This window comes from Schistocerca gregaria, chromosome 2 (assembly GCF_023897955.1).
Source record: "Schistocerca gregaria isolate iqSchGreg1 chromosome 2, iqSchGreg1.2, whole genome shotgun sequence".
Taxonomy (NCBI): Eukaryota; Metazoa; Arthropoda; class Insecta; order Orthoptera; family Acrididae; genus Schistocerca; species Schistocerca gregaria.
This window is the reverse complement of record NC_064921.1, coordinates 771,069,320-771,087,382: the sequence shown is the minus strand read 5'-3', so window position 1 is coordinate 771,087,382 and position 18,063 is coordinate 771,069,320. Positions and strand designations below refer to the sequence as shown.

Below are 18,063 nucleotides of genomic sequence, written 5' to 3'. Positions count from 1 at the left end.
AACTTTTAATGACAAATTTCCAAATGATTCGATTGCCTTCATACTCATGTGTGGTGAAAACAATTTAACATATAATGCTCAGCATACAATTTTGAGTGAACAATTTTAGTTATATGAACGAATAAAAATTTTAAAAAAGTTTATAGAACGTTAACTTCAGGCTTATATACCTTCCTGATACATTTTAAGAAACTACGAAGAAACAAAAACTGAAAAATTTTGTATTCCAATAAGAAGATGATATTTAATTTTTTCACTATATTTTTTTCTGAGTAGCATTTGTTATGCAGATTACGCTGGCAATTTGAATTTTTAGAATCAACTAATTTTTTTCTGATAAATTAACAATCAATATTTGCCTCTAGCCCCTGCGAGTTATGCAGCCCCCCTTACTTTCGTGTGCTGTGGGTAGCAGCTTTCCAGTGGTAATGTCCGATACAAAAATGCAATCAGAATTCAATTATCCTTAAAAATAAAACTATTATGGCAAAAACAATTTCCAGAAAATACTTCCTATCGACGTGCATCTGGGACTCAGAAATTCTTCGAGATAGAAGACTTTGACTTTCCTCACTTAATCTCAAGCCTGTGAAAATCACAACTCCAAAAGGGCTGGGTCATGGAAATGTGCAGAAAATAATTTATTTACGCTCAAAATAAACAGACGAAAGTGACTAAATTTGAACCAACTTAGTCTGTCAAAATACCAACTGTACATACAAAACTGCCTGTGTCCTGGTTGCCCCAGAGCAGGAGTAGGCAGCCCAGCCAAGCAATGGCGATCATTGAACATAAATACGCTGTTGAAGGAGCGCTACAGGTGACAGATGTAGAAGAAGAGCACATGTTAGGAAGTCGCTAAAAAGATTTGGAAAAAACCTCGAAGGATGAGAAGCTGAGAAAATAGAAAAGTTGAAAAATTCCCTTTGTGATTTTTTTTTCAGATGGAATCAAAACTTTTGAACTGTTTGATAATGATTTATTATTTTCTTATTTTCCCTTTTTACTAATAAAATATTCGATTTTGTGATTGGGTTGGGTTTGTTTGCTAAAAATCTCCTAGTGCGCTCAGGTGACCCACGTACAACTCACACACGACTTGTTGAGTGCTATTGACAAGGAATTTCAAATTGATTCTGTATTTCTATATTTTCAAAAGGCTTTTGACATATTTGTGCTTATGAAACATCGTCTCAGTTATGTGACTGGATTTGTAATTTCCTCTCAGAGATGTCACAGTTTGTAGTAATTGATGGAAAGTCACTGAGTAAAATTAAAGTGATTTCTGGCGTTCCACAAGGTCGTGTTATAGGCCCTCTGCTGCTCCTTATGTATATAAATGATTTAGGAGACAATCTAAGCAACTGTCATAGGTTGTTTACAGACGATGCTCTCGTTTATCATCAGGTGATATCATCAAAAGATTAAATCAAATTGCAAAACATTGCAGAAAATGAATTTTGTATGGAGCAAAAACTGCAGGTGACCCTAATTAATGACAAATGTGAGGTCATCTACAGTAGTGCTAAAAGGGATCTTCCAAATTTCGGTTACACGATAAATAAGTCAAATCTAGAGGTGGTAAGTTCAACTGACTACCTAGCAATTAGATTTACAAATAATTTACATTTGAAAGAACACACAGAAAATGTTGTGGGGAAGGCAAACCAGACACTGCCTTTTATTAAAAGAACACTTTGAAAATGTAACAGATGTACTAAAGAGACGGCCTATGTTATGCTTGTCCATCCTATTTTGCAGTACTGTTGCTTGGTGTGGGATCCTTACGAAATAGGATTAATTGAGTACACTGAGAAAGTGCAGAGAAGGGGTGCACATTTTATATTATCACGGAATAGGGGAGAGAGTGTTACTGAGATGACACAGGATTTGGGGTACATGTAATTGAAACAAAGGGGCTTTTCGTTGTGGCAGTATGTTCTCACAAAATTTCAGTCACCAACCTTCTCCTCTGAATGCGAAAGTATTTTGTTGACATCTTCCTACATAGGGAGAAACGACGAAACGACAATTGTAATAAAATGCAAATCCGAGCTCACAAGGATACATAGAGGCTTTTTCTGCAAGCTTTTTGAGATTGGAATAATAGAGAACTCTTGTGAAGGTGGTTCGATGAGCCCTCTTCCAGGCACTTGAGTGTGGTTTGCAGAGTGTCATTGTAGATGTAGAAAAGGATGACTCTGTAATTATTCTGTAAGTCACTATCAGTATGTTGTTCATATTATCATATTACACTACTGGTCATTAAAATTACTACACCAAGAAGAAATGCAGATGATAAATGGGTATTAATTTCACAGATATATTATACTAGAACTGACATGTGATTACATTTTCACGCAATTTGGGTGCACAGATCATGAGAAATCAGTACCTGGAATAACCACCTGTGGCCGTAATAACGGCCTTGATACGCCTGGGCATTGAGTCAAACAGAGCTTGGATGGCGTGTACAGGTACAGCTGCCCATGCACCTACAAGACGATACCACAGTTTATTAAGAGTAGTGACTGGCGTATTGTGACGAACCAGTTCCTCGGCCACCATTCACCAGACGTTTTAAATTGGCGAGAGATCTGGAGAATGTGCTGGCCAGGGCAGCAGTCGAACATTTTCTGTATCCAGAAAGGCCCGTACAGGACCTGCAACATGCAGTCGTGCATTATCCTGCAATGTAGGGTTACGCAGGGATCGATTGAAGGTTAGAGCAACAAGTCGTAACACATCTGAAATGTAACGTCCACTGTTCAAAGTGCTGTCAATGCCAACAAGAAGTGGCCGAGACACTTGGCACCCCATACCATCACACCGGGTGATACGCCAGTATGGCGATGACGAATACACGCTTCCAATGTGCGTTCACTGCGATGTCGCCAAACACGGATGCGACCATCATGATGGTGTAAAGAGAACCTGGATTCATACAAAAAATGACGTTTTGCCATTCGTGCACCCAGGTTCGTCGGTGAGTACACCGTCGCAGGCGCTCCTGTCTGTGATACAGCGTCAAGGGTAACCTCAGCCATGGTCTCCGAGCTAATAGTCCATGCTGCTGCAGACGTCGTCGAACTGTTCGTGCAGATGGTTGTTGTCTTGGAAACGTCCCCATCTGTTGACTCAGGGATCGAGATGTGGCTGCACGATCCGCTACAGCCATGCAGATAAGATGTCTGTCATCTCGACTGCTAGTGATACGAGGTCGTTGGGATCCACCACGGCGTTCCGTATTACCCTCCTGAACCCACCGATTCCATATTCTGCTAACAGTCATTGGATGTCGACCAACGCGAGCACCAATGTCGCGATACGATAAAACGCAATCGAGACGGGCTACAATCCGTCCTTTATCGAAGTCGGGCATGTGATGATACGCGTTTCTCCTCCTTACACGTGGCATCACAACAACGTTTCACCTGGCAACGCCGGTCAACTGCTGTTTGTGTATGAGGAATCGGTTGGAAACTTTCCTCATATCTGCACCTTGTAAGTGTCACCACCGGCGCCAACCTTGTGTGAATGCTCTGGAAAGCTAATCATTTGCGTATCACAGTATCTTCTTCCTGTCGGTTAAATTTCGCGTCTGTATCACGTCATCTTCGTGGTGTAGCATTTTTTAATGGCCAGTAGTGTAGATGCTTTATTACAATCAAAAATCGTTTCTCTTGGATTAAGATTACTGATTAAGAAAATTTGTGCTATAGAACCAAAAGATATTTCTCTTTAATTATGTAAAAATGAACCCTGTAGAGTGTAACAATATATGCCATTCTGGGGTAAGTTGTTACATTATGCAAATTAGCGACAACTTTAATACAGAGCTTAATAATCCGAAGTCATAACTGGGACAAAAACAGTTTTCTGAAGTTAGAATGATGTGCTTATGTTAGGAATTTGTCCCTCATGGATACATGGTTTGGGTTGAGATATATGAACTTTGGAAAAAAGTGTTACAAGTAGCCCCTGTCTCCTGTAATATTTGGGTAGTTATTAATGCTAGTATTTTAAATCCCTACTTCTGGTTGGAAAGAAACCAACCAGTAATTTTGTAGAGATCTTAGCAAAACTAGAAGGTGTGAAATGTATAAGCTGCTTGATGAGACTGTCACGTACTGGCAGGTGCCTCTACATCCTAGTTCAAGGCCTGTAACTGCACTACTTTCTTAAAGGACGTCGTATTTTTTTTAAACCCGTTCTCTTCGGTTTGAAGTGTATGTCAGTGTTTTTTAAGAGCATTAGATCAAAATGTAGAGCCACAACTGTTTCAGAAGTTAATTTTGCATGCAAACAACGTGATGGTGGTAACTGAAAATTAGATGAAACACATACTGTATCATACAAGATATTACAAAACTTTCTTGTAAAGGGAAACATGGTAAAACTCAGTAAAGTGACTTTCGGAACTGTAGAGGCAATATATTTAGTGCACATTGTCAGTTCTACAGGTATTAGATGTGATCCTGAAACGGTAGAAGCTACGGCAAAGTGTGCATACTTGTGACATAAAAAGCAGCTCAAGTGAGTCGTTGGGATGGTATAGTGCTATAGAAGATATTTACCTGTTATGAATATTTTACATCTTGATATGATAGGACTTCTGCAACAGAATGCTAATTTGAAATGATGTTTCCAAGAGAGTGAAAGTTTGATAATATATTGCCTTTTACATCATGTACTGAATATAGTTCTTCATAATATTCCTCTGTCTACACTTGAATGTTAAGTAGCCAACTTGTATGTGCGGCTCCTAGATGGTACTCTCGGTGTAATGTTCACTTGCCCACAGTCGTTAAAGCGGGCATCTTAGTCTCAAGCACGACATATGTGAGCAGCCCACAGTGGCTCGCCTTCCGCACATTTTACTTTAAATTGTGACTAACGCTGTTTCACTTTATATTTATTTTATACGTGACGTGTAAGTACTGCTTATTTTTGTGCTGTTAATCAGTTTTCGGTTTCCAAACTGTATTTCTATGCTTTTACATAAGCAAACTGTTACCATGTCTGCTGCTGTCATATAAAACTTTGCCTGTGAGTTCAAATACTAAATTCTGTTCCTTCTAACATTCAGCTATCTATATTTTAAATGTTAAGTAGCCTAAATATATTTACGCCTACTAGATGGCTCTCTTGGTATCACCTTCACCTACCTGTACTGGTTAACACGGGCGCACATGCCATTCCTTTACAAATTTGAGAAACCCATAGTGGCTCGCCCTCATGAATTCTTTTTTAAAAAAAAATTGTGGCTAAAGCCGTTATTTATTTTATACGTGACATGTAAGTACTGTCTCTGTCTTGTATTGTTAGTCAGTACTTACACTTTTATATAAAAAACTTCTTTTCTCATGAATTTGTAATTATGTTATAGGCAACTTTAAACATTTAAATTCTGTTGAAGGCACTCTTAGAAGTGTTGAAACCTGGTTAATAAAACTAGAAATTGTGACTGAGGTCTCATTTGTTTCAACTTTGTCTCAATGCTCATGTGTAGTTAGGAGACATTTCATCAGGCGGTATGGGAAAGATGGAACAGCTGAGGTGGTCCAAACGCGTTGCCACAGCCATCACCGAATGTAGCTCATACAGATTACTTCTTGTGGGGTCCTATGCACAGTTTATAGTTTACAAGGCTTCTGTAGAGACGAAAAGTCTGTCACCACGAGTTCTGGCTGCTGCACAAGACTCTGAAGATACACCAGATGCGATGGAGAGTGTGTACCAGAACTGTAACTACAGTTGTGGGCGCCAGGTGGAGCTCTTGTTGTTATTGCATCAATACTGTTTTGTATGTACAGTTTGCTGGGTTCTTTTCTGTTTTGGATTAATGTAAACATTTAATGTTAAGTGTTGATACAAAAAAATCTGCTTAAGTGATTATTAGATGTTTCGTTATGTTTCCTTTCGAACTGTTACCTAACAATTGCGTTGCATCTGGTCTAAAGCATTTCCTCAAGCAGACGCGTATGACTTTAACATCTAAGTTGAAACTATCATAGAACGGATGTGGCACATTTCCAGATGCACTATTCAAAGCATAATGCACACAATCCCCTCTACAATTCACAGAAATTGGTAACAGGAATTTTCGAGCACACTGTACATCATATTCAAATTAATGGTAGTCAGTTTGGTGGGACCATATTATAAAGGCTTTTTGGACGAATTTAGGACTTAACAAGTAAAGAAATACAAGTAGCCGCTCTGGAGCCACCCTGCTGAAAGGGCAATGAAGGAGATAGATAGTAGATGCCCTATATATTTTCGTAGTTGTCGTAACATATGTGTCTGAAGGTTGTTCAAGCTTGAGACCGAGTTAAATAACTACCACACATAAGTATGGAAGTATTACCAAAAGAAATTCTCAGAAGAAAATTACTGTAATTGGTGAATCGTTATTATCGAAGTTGGGGGGTGGCCTACAGGTCAGACAGTGAGCAATAAAATACCGAATAAACGTTTTAAACAGATGTTAACTATGAGTTTTTCACATAGATTAAGGAAATATAAGCCAGCAGTTCCGACACCAAAATTTCACTCTGTAGAACTAGTAATCGTGAAAGTGCATGAGAGTAATTCTGAACTTAATAGAAGTTTTTTATCGAAATGAGGGCCCACAGGAAATGGTCGAGAAACACTCTTAAATGAGTAAGACTAAAGTTTTATGCAACATTGAATTTATAGAGTACTGAATACATAAGAAAGTTTTGAATACCTTACATTAGACAACTAGATAATAGAGGAAAGTTACATATGTGTCATGTAATAAGGAAGGCAGAGAGATGAACGCGATACAAAGTATTCCATGCCCACAAGAAGTAAACGAAACCCATAAGGTAATGTACCTCGATGTAGTGCAACATTTTCCCTTTAAAATAAAGAGCTTAGATACTTCATAGTTTTGTAAAAACCTTACTGGTTGTAGAATTAAGGGTAAGGTACCTGTTTTAGTTTTCGTAATTCAGTTAGTGATTTGGGGAACTGTATCAGCTATAGGTGGCAACCAGAGGCACACAAAAACCAGTTCTACCAAGTTCAGGTAAAAGCACCAAACACTAAAGAAAATCGCTATAGAGAAATATTTGCAGATATATTAAGAAAGATAATGTAATTAAGAAGTTACTGATAAGAATCAGTCTAATGTAATAGTAATACAACCACAAATATTAAGTATTTGTACACTGATGATAATTATGCTAAGGGAAATAATAACGAATAAATGTTTCAGTGTTAAGTTAGAAGTCTTCATTAAAACCGCTGACCCTGAGAACAGGATTTTCTGCGTGTTGCAAACAAGGTAGCAGTAGATCTCCAGTTACATATATGAATATAATTAAGAATGAAAGTGGCATAGCATTACAATAAAGTAATCTACAGGATAATTCACATTACGAGGCAGGAAAGTGTGTGAGTCTAGAAGACTACACAAGGCAAGGACGTCCTCACACTAGCATTAATGTAGAGGGAGTTGTAGGAGGTGTGATTTTCCAGTGGGGGGGGGGGAGGGGGAAAGCAAAACCTGTGACTTCACTCGCTGGGCAGCATGTCAAACGAGGGCCAGAGTGTCCTAAATGTGTAGGCTGAAATGAGTCAATGTGACAGAAATCTTACGCTTAGTGGAAGAGTACTACTTAAGACTAAAAGACTTACAGGATCTAAATGCGTTCATGCTATTACTTTAACAATCAAAACCATGTTAAGTGTCTATTGACTGAAAGAATAACTTAAATATCCGTCAGAGGGTTAAAAGGTGAAGCTGTAATTATCAGCATTCAAGTCCCAGGACAAAATGGATACGAGGAATATTAATTCATTCAAATAACAAGAGACAAAGGTTCTTCTACACAAAAAACTAAGTAATTTAACACTAACAGTTATCTGACAGTGACATATGTTCAAGTAACTAATAAATAAATAGATACATAATTTAGGAGAATTGTAAGGCATACAGGGTGGTCCATTGACCAGGCCAAATATCTCAAGAAATAAGCGTCAAACGAAAAACCTGCAAATAACGAAACTTGTAAAGCTTGAAGGGGTAAACCAGATGGCGCTATGGTTGGCCCGCTAGATGCCACCGCCATAGGTCAAACGGATATCCAATGCGTATTTTTTAAAGAGGAACCCCCATATTTTATTACATATTCGAGTGATACGTAAAGAAATATGAATGTTTTAGTATATTGGGTTAAAATGCTGCTTGCTATCAGGAACTTTACTTCTGCTATGAAGTATATTCAGTATTTTTACCTGTTTATTTTTTGTTTGACCTCAAATCCTCTAAACTGGTTGGGAGAGACATGTCTATATATTGAGAATGTCAAATTAAACAAGTTTCAGCCGTCAGTTTTAAATCTTATTTTATTTGGCAACCGGTTCCAGCATTTTAATGTGCCATCTATAAAAAGATGGAAGTACAGATACTGTCTATATATAGTTTTAGAAGTGACGCCGGTGGCAGGGTCAGGGTGAAATGACATTGCCGTAGTTCACATGCCCTAGACATGTGTATTTTATGTGATAGAATTAAGTTGGCAGCAATGGAGCAATATGGCTGATGTTTGTTATTGTGGAACTTACAAATTGTTATGTCTGTGAACTGTGTCTCCTAACAACCAAGTCTTCTGAAGTAATGTTTTTATCTCTTAATTAATGAGTGGAACATAGTACCTTTAGCACATGTCAATCCAGCTGTGATCAATCTCCTGGAAAGGACTGTAGTTAACATAGATTAGAATAGATTAGATTCAGCTTTCGTTCAATAGACCCAAAAGAAGGATTATTCTTGTGGGTGTGGAACATGTCAGAAAGTGTACCTTAAAAACACAAAACATTTGAATGTCATTCTTACAACTGCATTCATTTATCAGGACATTGTCGAAATAAGTGTGTACAATGCTGTAAACTCTAACAGCAAATATTGAGAGAATTAACACTCTGTCAGAATGAAACATTGTTATGCACTATTAATAATATTCATCATAATCAATCAGATCCATTGTATGGATTTGTGATGCCATTTAATTCATTGGGGCTCATATTTTGATTGATTTTAGGCTTCTGGAGATAGGTAAAGCCACTAAGTGAAATGTGTGAAGGCACTGAAAGAATTTGTGACAATAGATATTAATATAACCGCTTTTATATAAATCAGTAGCTAAATGAAGTGTTTACCATTTGTGTACTAGTTCGCATTATTCAATTTTCAGTTTATATCTAAGTTTCATTTATAAAAATAATTTTTGTATTTAGTTTGAGCTAAGTCTCTGTAAGTAACAGAATGTAAGCGTATGACTGGATTCCACCAATATGGCATAACACTGGGAAGGGGGATGGACAGATAGCTTGGGATTATAGTATGCACTGCCTCAGAGATGGGAACACGATATGTGGTAAGGAACATTTGCTCCATAAATGTTAATATAGTTCAATTTTTAATACATAGTGTTAGATACTGTAGGTAGTAACGTTTTCCATGTACGAGTGGGAGTAGATACAAGGACTAAACGAATTTCCTACATAGGTACTGCTTTCGGAAGATTGGCCAACATCACCGCTTGGCCAGAGGCACACCGCAGAGGAATAAACCGCCGTCATTGCGGATGGTGCCTGCGGTCGTTATTTGTGACATAATTGGTTGTAATAAAAAAAAGTGGCTTGTAATAACATTCAGTTGAGTTTATCTTCAGCCACGATAACATGAAGTCATACAACGTTGTACATTGGATGTATGTGGTACACTGTTGTGTGTTCACTAAAGATAATAAATCTGTGCCAAAAGATTAGTGACTTCATACTTTTCAACTCCTTATTCAACAGGTTTGCCTATTTTGGAAAGGAGCGCTGTCAAACATATCATATAAAACACATCACTAGAAAATTATATGATATAGCAAATGTCTGTGACTGTCATAAACTAAAATAACTGAATTCCTACTTTTTGAAAGGGAGATAGCCCAACGTGAAATAGTAGAATAAGAGCGGTGATGATAATCCTAATACAAAAATATTTCTGAAAGGAAATAAATTAAGAAAAATAGATACGATCTGCGTAAAACATGTAATGGCAGTGTCTTTGATACACAGGTACAATACCACAGCAACTAAAATGCATTGCCTCTAAAATTACGACAGATGGCGAATCCTTAAGACAGAATTTATCCTTAAATACTGATTGAAGAGTTTTCGCCTCGTGTCTGTGTGAAAGAGACAATGCACTCCAGAAAAAAAATGTTAGGATCGACGATTGATGGTCGTGGACGTCTTCACTCGATAGATATTTAACCATGAGCTGGTGAACGATAATCGTATAAGCTGGCTTGACTCCAAGATAAAACTGAATTAAAAGCTGTCACAGTTGTCTTGGGATAATGACGAACATAAGAGAGTAAGGACTTGGAAGAGCAGTTGGAAGGAATGGACAGTGTCTTGAAAGGAAGACATAAGATGAACATCAACAAAAGCAGAACAAGGAAAATGGAATGTAGTCTAATTAAGTCAGATGACACTGAGGAGATTGTACTAGGAAACAAGAAACTTAAAGTAGTAAATGAGTTTTGCTATTTGGTGAGCTAAATAACTGATGATGGTGGAAGTAGAGAGGATATGAAATGTAGACTGGCAATGGCAAGGAAACCGTTTCTGAAGAATTTAAATTTGTTAACATCGAGTATAGATTTAAGTGTCAGGAAGTCGTTTCTGAAAGTATTTGTATGGATTATAGCCATGTATGGAAGTGAGACATGGACAATAAATTATTTGGACAAGAAGAGAATAGAAGCTATCGAAATGTGGTGCTACAGAAGAATGCTGAAAATTACATGGGTAGATCACATATCAAATGATGAGGTACTGAACGGAAGTGGAGAGAAGAAAATTTGTGGCACAACTTGACTAGAAGTAGGGATCGGTTGGTAGGACATGTTCTGAGACATGAAGGGATCACCAATTTAGTACTGGAGGACAGTGTGGAGGGTAAAAATCGTAGAGGGAGTACAAGAGATGAATACACTAAACAGATTCAGAACGATGTAGGTTGCAGTAGTACTGGAAGATGAAGAAGCTTGAACAGGATAGAGTAGCATGGAGAGCTGTATCAAACAAGTCTCTGGATTGAAGACCACAACAACAACAAGAGAGTAATATCACACGTGAAAGGTCAGTGTTAATTTCACTGTTTACATGCTGCCATCTTTCAGTTCTCACGAATGTTTGCTTCTTTAGTTCTTGTTGTTGTTGTCATGGTTTAAAATGTTCATTTGAATTAGGACAACACTGTTAACAACAACTGATTTTTTCACATTCAATGAAATAGCCATTACAGACATTTAAAATTACAAGTTATGACTACCAGTGACTTCGTAGTCGATAACAAGTAAAAAAAAAAACTACTACCGAAAATTGAATACTTTGGGTCAATATTACTTACTTTGATGGGAGGCTTTCTAGTGATGTGAGAAACTAGGAAATTCATAGCAATGTCCTCACAATTCGTATATTCGTCCACTTTGTCTCTTATTGCCTGAGGCAGCCAATACGTGTAAAGGTACGAGTAGTATTTGTGAAAAAATGCGGCACCTATAAATAAACAATTGATAACAAGTATGGTGACATGATATGTGGTCGTCAGTAACAACCACTAAACACATTAACAAGGAACAAAGAATATGGTAAGTACCAGAGATGATTATCAAGCAACTGAAATAAAAAGTTTGTAAGTTAGGCATCTAAAGGAAAATACTTGGTGTCTTACGCTTATCTGGGGCATAAAAACCGGGGCTCCTATGATTTAAGTAATTACATTTGCTTGTTCTTCTTTCTCCCAGTGATACATAGTTTAAGGGTGTAACTTTCTGTTCGCTTTGAGGTTATTAGAAACGCTGAACTATCTCAGCTGCACAAGAGTGGAGAATAAAGCGTCAGGTCTCGCTAAGGGATTATTCAAGGAGCTTGTCCCCAATGTTACAGAAAAAAGACAAAATGCTTACATCGTACCAGTCACAGAAGAATTTGACTACATCTCCTCCAGAACGTGTCTTCATTGTATTAAAGTCTGTGCTTCTTCTTCACTTTCATTGCGGAAGCACAATGAGAAACTGTAGCGCCTTGCTTCTGAAGTAAAACAAGTAACCACAGGAGAGAACAATAAAAGATTGCCCCCTTACAAAGCACACAGTTGTTTGTTTCTTAATTTTGTTGCAATGGTAGACAACTATGCATTCAGACTGCAGTTGGTACAGCAAGAACCTTAGGAAGAAGATTAAGTATAGAGTGAGACATCGTGATATGCGTGGCAATGAAGTGTCCTCTACAAAAGAACGGTTCATGGGTGCTGGCGCAAAAGTTCATCTAAGGAATTTTGTGAACAAGGATATCTACACAATTTTTGGATATACTATGTGAAAGGAAATTGATTAAACATCTCAGTATTCTCAGAAAATTACAGATTTATGTGCTTTAACATCACAAAATGTTGTTGGACCATACATCTTTCAAGAGAATGATTTACCAGTGGAGTGATTCTGGGTATTGTACCAAAAACTGAACTGGAAATATTCCTCTCAGAATGTTGGTGAGGAAAAATGGGTTTCTATATGACTGTATGTCTCCAGGAGGATGAGTCAATAGTTGTACCACAAGTCAGTACCTGAACTACCTGCAGTAACATTTAGGTAACAAACTAATTGGTTGTAGTACATGTTCTTGGTGCACAAGTTAAGTCAGATTTCTGTATGCCTCCTAGCTTCTGACAGTATCCACAGCTGACTTCACCATATGCAGGACAGACAGTCGTCCATATAACAAAATCAGACAGATGTAGTGGCATTGCATTCAGCGATACATTGCCACCTGCAATGAAATATCATTCTCAACACCTTTGTTTCCATTATGATGCATAAAGTGAGGTATAAACCAACGTAGTCCTTCAGTATCAGTTGCTTACTTGCAGGTATTAGTGCATAGCCAGCAGCTACGAATTAGAAAATGTCACCTTTAATGCCCAAAATTAATAACGCAGGTAAAAAAATTATATTCACTATGGAAAATAGATAAAAACGAATCGAAAATCAGTTAAAATTTCTTAAAAGTTTCTTATGAAGGAAAAGAGCTTAATAATAAATAATAGCAGCCAGGTAGCCAACATACGTAATAATCACTACCTACAAGTATCTCTGAAAATTGGCATGGACAGCTCAAGAGATAAAGCAATAAGATAAATCAAAAAGTAACACCAATGTTATACATAAATGATTAATTGAATTTTTCATCAGTGTTTGGCGAAACATGATAATAATACATAAACCAAATATGCTAGGAAGTTTTCGCCTTTTTAATAATATCTATATCATTAACTGCTTTAAAAGCTGCTGTCAGAAAACCTTACAATAAAAGTACCAGGACAGATATTAAGTAGCATTTTACCTGTGGCTCAGTTCATCTACACATAACGGTAAACCATTTATATAACAAATTTGGCTGAAATTGCTTCCATGGCGTATCTCTTCAGACAGTAAGTAACCAGTAAACTCCAGAGCCTTTACCAAATTGAAGCGCCATGTGTCTCAGACTTCTGACTACTTTATAAGTGAGTTTACGTGTTACATATTTGACCTTAAATATGTAAGCAAAAAAGAGATTAGAAGAGGTTTGAAACTATAATGGAAGTTTGTTGGAAGTCACTAAGTGCTCTCATTATCAGACACTGGATGAGTGTAGTCTGCGTAATATGCGTCCCGCTTTAAGGTAAAATGGTTTCTCATGATTCTCAGTGTTCACGATGTCATAACTACTGAACTATGTGTCGTAGAATCATACACTTTTGCAGATACATTCGGGGGTATATGTGGCTACTGTGTGGGATATGTCTTGCAAACAGTTAGTAGTAAAGAAGTAGTAAATTAAAAAGTCATGCCTAATGTGACGCTTTTAGTGCACGAACAGCGAAAATGTAGTACGAGATAAGTATCATTTCCTCTCGTTTTGTGTGTGTGTGTGTGTGGGGGGGGGGGGGGGGGGGAGGGGAGCCAGCAATAAAACTTTCTGTAAACCTTATGTGTACAGTTTCTTGAAATTAGCCTAGCGTTCATTTTCTGAAATACTGCATGAATATTTTCTACATACTTGCATGCAGTAAGATACTTACCCCCCATAAGCAATAGGAGGTTCTCATTCTGTCATTGCTTCTTTGAAGAAAGTAAGTGCTATGTTTACCAAGTATTGATGAAGTTGATTAATTGGTTTAGGAGGAATACTTAACATACACACATGGATACAGGTATATGTATATGTCAGATATATTGCAGCATCTCTCTCTGTACCTGTCCACGTCACCCCTCTCTCTATCTGCCCCCTTCCAAAGCTGTTGGTACACCTCCTCAGTCTTCTCTTCATCAACCTTCTCCTTGCCTAGTCTCTGCCGATGTCCTCCTCCTCTCTCTCTCTTTCCTTCTCCTCAAGCTCTCTGCCCATCTCATCCTCTCCCCACTCTCTGTCAGTTTCTTCATTCCCATTTTCTCTCTCCAGCACCATACTCTCTCTATGTCCATTTCCTCATCTGCCATTTGTTTTGTGCCCACATCCTTGTCCTCCTTCTCTCTCTGTATGTCTACAGTGTTATCCAATTTTCATTCGTACCACAGAACTTTTTCGAGACAATAGATAGTATTTCTACCAGATTTGGCTGAAATCGACCCTGTTTCGAATTTTTACAATTCATCATCATATTTTCACTGCTCACCTCTTTGCTGAAGGTGTGGGAAAAGACGGCTCATGCTAAAATTGTAAGACAGCTATTTCTGAACAAAATACGTAGTCTATCTCAATTTGGATTTTAAAGGGGTTTCTCCATAGAACATGCCACTTCTCAATTCACAAATTATATTATACACAATTTAAATGATGAGCTACAGCGACCTAGTCTTTTTGGTGACTCATTAAAAGCTTTTGATTGTGCAGTACACTCTATTGCCCTATAGAAACTTAAATATTATGACATTCAGTGTTCTTTTTCTAAGAGAATATTCGAGTGAACTCTCACACTAGATATAATACAGCGACAATTAATGATGATTTCAGCATAGCTGATTATTTATTTAGCTATAAAACTACATTGTAATTAACATTAGGTAGCATTATAACAGTTTCAAAACTGACATCAAGTCATAGCTGCTGCAGGCTTCAAGCCTTCCTACTTTACTGTTGGTATCAGTAGCAAGATGACTGCATTTCATATAGCAAGAGCATAAGTGACCCATAGGCTGAAACAACTGGAGCGAAGGACCAAGAAATTTGACGAACATCAGTCTGCTGACGGTAGCAGGATGCAGCGGAAACCCACGTTCACATTCCTTAGGAAATATGGGAACACATTTCACTGCATTGAGAAGAGGAATGGAGGATTCTGGCATTTTCTTCTCCGTAAAATAATTCCGAACTCCTCTAAGCATCCGTCTCTCTGGAAGACGAAAACGCCGACGCAGGGTTCTTCACATTTTTCACCATATTTTACTCCAGGATTTTCAGGCCAAGCCGGTGACTCCAATGCTTCCGCACATTCAGAGATAGCAATATATTCTGTTTACAGAAGATGGCCATCCATCCACTGTTTACACAATCATAAAATCTGCTGGGGTCAAGACTCTTGTTTTGTGTTCGCCTTTCCAGCGTTATTCTTCTAAAGCTCAGCTCTTCTACTGGGCTTAACAGAAATGTGGACCATTGCTCATTTTCCATTATTCGAACACCAACATCACATTTCTGATCTTCCTTTGGGCAGAAAGCAATGTCATGTCCCGTGACTCTAGATCGAGGCTTACGTCTATAATTCTTGAAGGTCTTCACACATTAGAGCTACGTCTACAATGAAATCAACTTAAGTGATGCACATGAATAAATCTTCGTACATATCTCGGTCAATCAAAGCTCTGCTTTGATCGTCTTTTGCAGGTGTGAAGTAAGCAACAAAAACTATAAACTGAAAACACTCACCCAACCAACAAGAAGACAACTATATGTGAATAAGCAAGCACGCCGTGTCCCTTGTGTCGGCGCACTCACTGAAAAGGATGTAGACTCGCTTTCTCGCTGCCAACAATGAAACTGTCGCGATCGGTTCGCTACTGCTTCGAAACGTTCTAACAGTTAAATATCTCGCTTTTACCATCAAAAACTGTCCTGGTAGCGTTCATATAGCAATGATCAACATTAAAATATGCCTAATATGTGACCAGAAGTATGCGGACATCTGGCTGAAAATGACTTTCAAGTTCTTGGCGCGGTGTTGAAATTTAATATGGTGTTGGCCATCCTCAGCCTTGATGACATCTTCCACTGTAACAGGCATACGTTCAGTCAGGTGCTGGAAGGTTTCTTGGGAATGGCAGCCCATTCTTCATGGAGTGCTGCACTGAGGGGAGGTATCGATGTCGACTGATTAGGCATGGCACGAGTCGGAGTTTCAAAACGTCCCATAAGTGTTCTATTGGATTCAGGTCAGGACTCTGTGCAGGCCAGTCCATTAAAGGGATGTTATCGTTGTGTAACCACTTCACCACATGCCGTGAATTGTGAACAGGTGCTTTATCGTGTTGAAATATGCAATCGCCATCCCCGAATTAATCTTCAACAATGGGAAGCAAGAACGTGCTTAAAACATCAATGTAGGCCTGTGCTGTGATAGTGCCACCACAACAACAATGAATGCAAGCCCCCTTCATGAAAAACACGACCACACCGCAGCACCACAGCCTCCGAAATTTAATCTGTTGGCACTACACACGCTGGCAGATGACGTTCAGCGGGAATTCACCATAACCCATACCCTGCCATCGGATGGCCACAAGGTGTTCCGTAGTTCGTTATTCCACACAACGTTTTCCACTGATCAATCGTCCAATGTTTACGCTCCTAACACCAGGCGAGGCGTCGTTTGGCAATTATCGAGCAGCCGCTCGAGCATGATATCCAAGTTTTCTCACCTCCCGCCTAACTGTCATAGTGCTTGCAGTGGATCCTGATGCAGTTTTTAATTCCTGTGTGATGGTCTGGATAGATGTCTGCCTATTACACATTACCACGCTCTTCAACTGTCGGCAGTCTCAGTCAGTCAGCAAACGAGGTCGGCCTGTACGATTTTGTGCTGTACGTGTCCCTTCACCTTTCCACTTCACTATCAAGTCGGAAACAACTGATCTAGGGATCTTTAGGAGTATGAAAATCTCGCGCACAGACGTGTGACGCAAGTGACCCTCAATCATCTGACCACGTTCGAACTCCGTGAGTTCCGCGGAGGTGTTTTTTTTTTTTTTGGGGGGGGGGGTGGTGTCCGTATACTTTTGATTAGATAGTGGAATAAATTCAATGAACATCTGTGAAATAAATCGTTGGCGAACTTTGGGTTCTCTAACATTGTAAAGGAGTTACTTTGCGAACAGAAACGTTTATGGGAAGTCATTCCCAGCGTTTCCCTGGAAGATAAGAACTGATAATATTCTACAATATGTACTCTTCGGAACAGCGGACGAAGGCGTTCATTTTGTCCAGATCAGGCTTTATTGTTCCAAGAGTTATGCCAAAATATATACAATCGCATTTAGTGTTTGTTTACAGTTCTCAGAATTAACAATCCAAAAAATGAAATGCATAACAATTTCATTCATATTCCACATGCGTCTCGTCAGACCACTGAGTCATAGTGTAAGCCAGTAAGGTGAGTTTTCATATGCGTGAAAAATTAAATGTTTCAAGAGTGTGAGACAATTAAAGAAAATAACGAACAATAAGAACTGTATAGAGGTGCACGTCCCTCCCCCCCCCCCCCCACCCTCGAAATGTGCAAATGTGTGTGAAATCTTATGGGACTTAACTGCTAAGGTCATCAGTCCCTAAGCTTACACACTACTTAACCTAAATTATCCTAAGGACAAACACACACACCCATGCCAGAGGGAGGACTAGAACCTCCGCCGGAATCCCCTCCCTCCCCTCCCCCCTCCGTCCCTCCCCCCTTCCCCCCTCTCAAACACACTGCCCACAGTGAATGGAATT

The 18,063-nt window shown here is 38.7% G+C and overlaps 1 protein-coding gene across 3 annotated transcripts in view; it reads right to left on the bottom strand.

Annotated features, from left to right (window-relative positions):
* Positions 1 to 18,063, bottom strand: part of LOC126335001 (exostosin-3-like) — a 269,093-nt gene that overhangs the window by 24,692 nt on the left and 226,338 nt on the right. The window contains exon 10 of one of the 3 annotated variants that reach the window (XM_049997825.1): positions 11,447 to 11,595. The exons of the other annotated variants lie outside the window; for them this stretch is intronic. Within the exon in view, the coding sequence (XP_049853782.1) occupies positions 11,447 to 11,595 (149 nt within the window). The remainder of the gene's footprint in view (positions 1 to 11,446; positions 11,596 to 18,063) is intronic. 3 annotated transcript variants of the gene reach the window in all.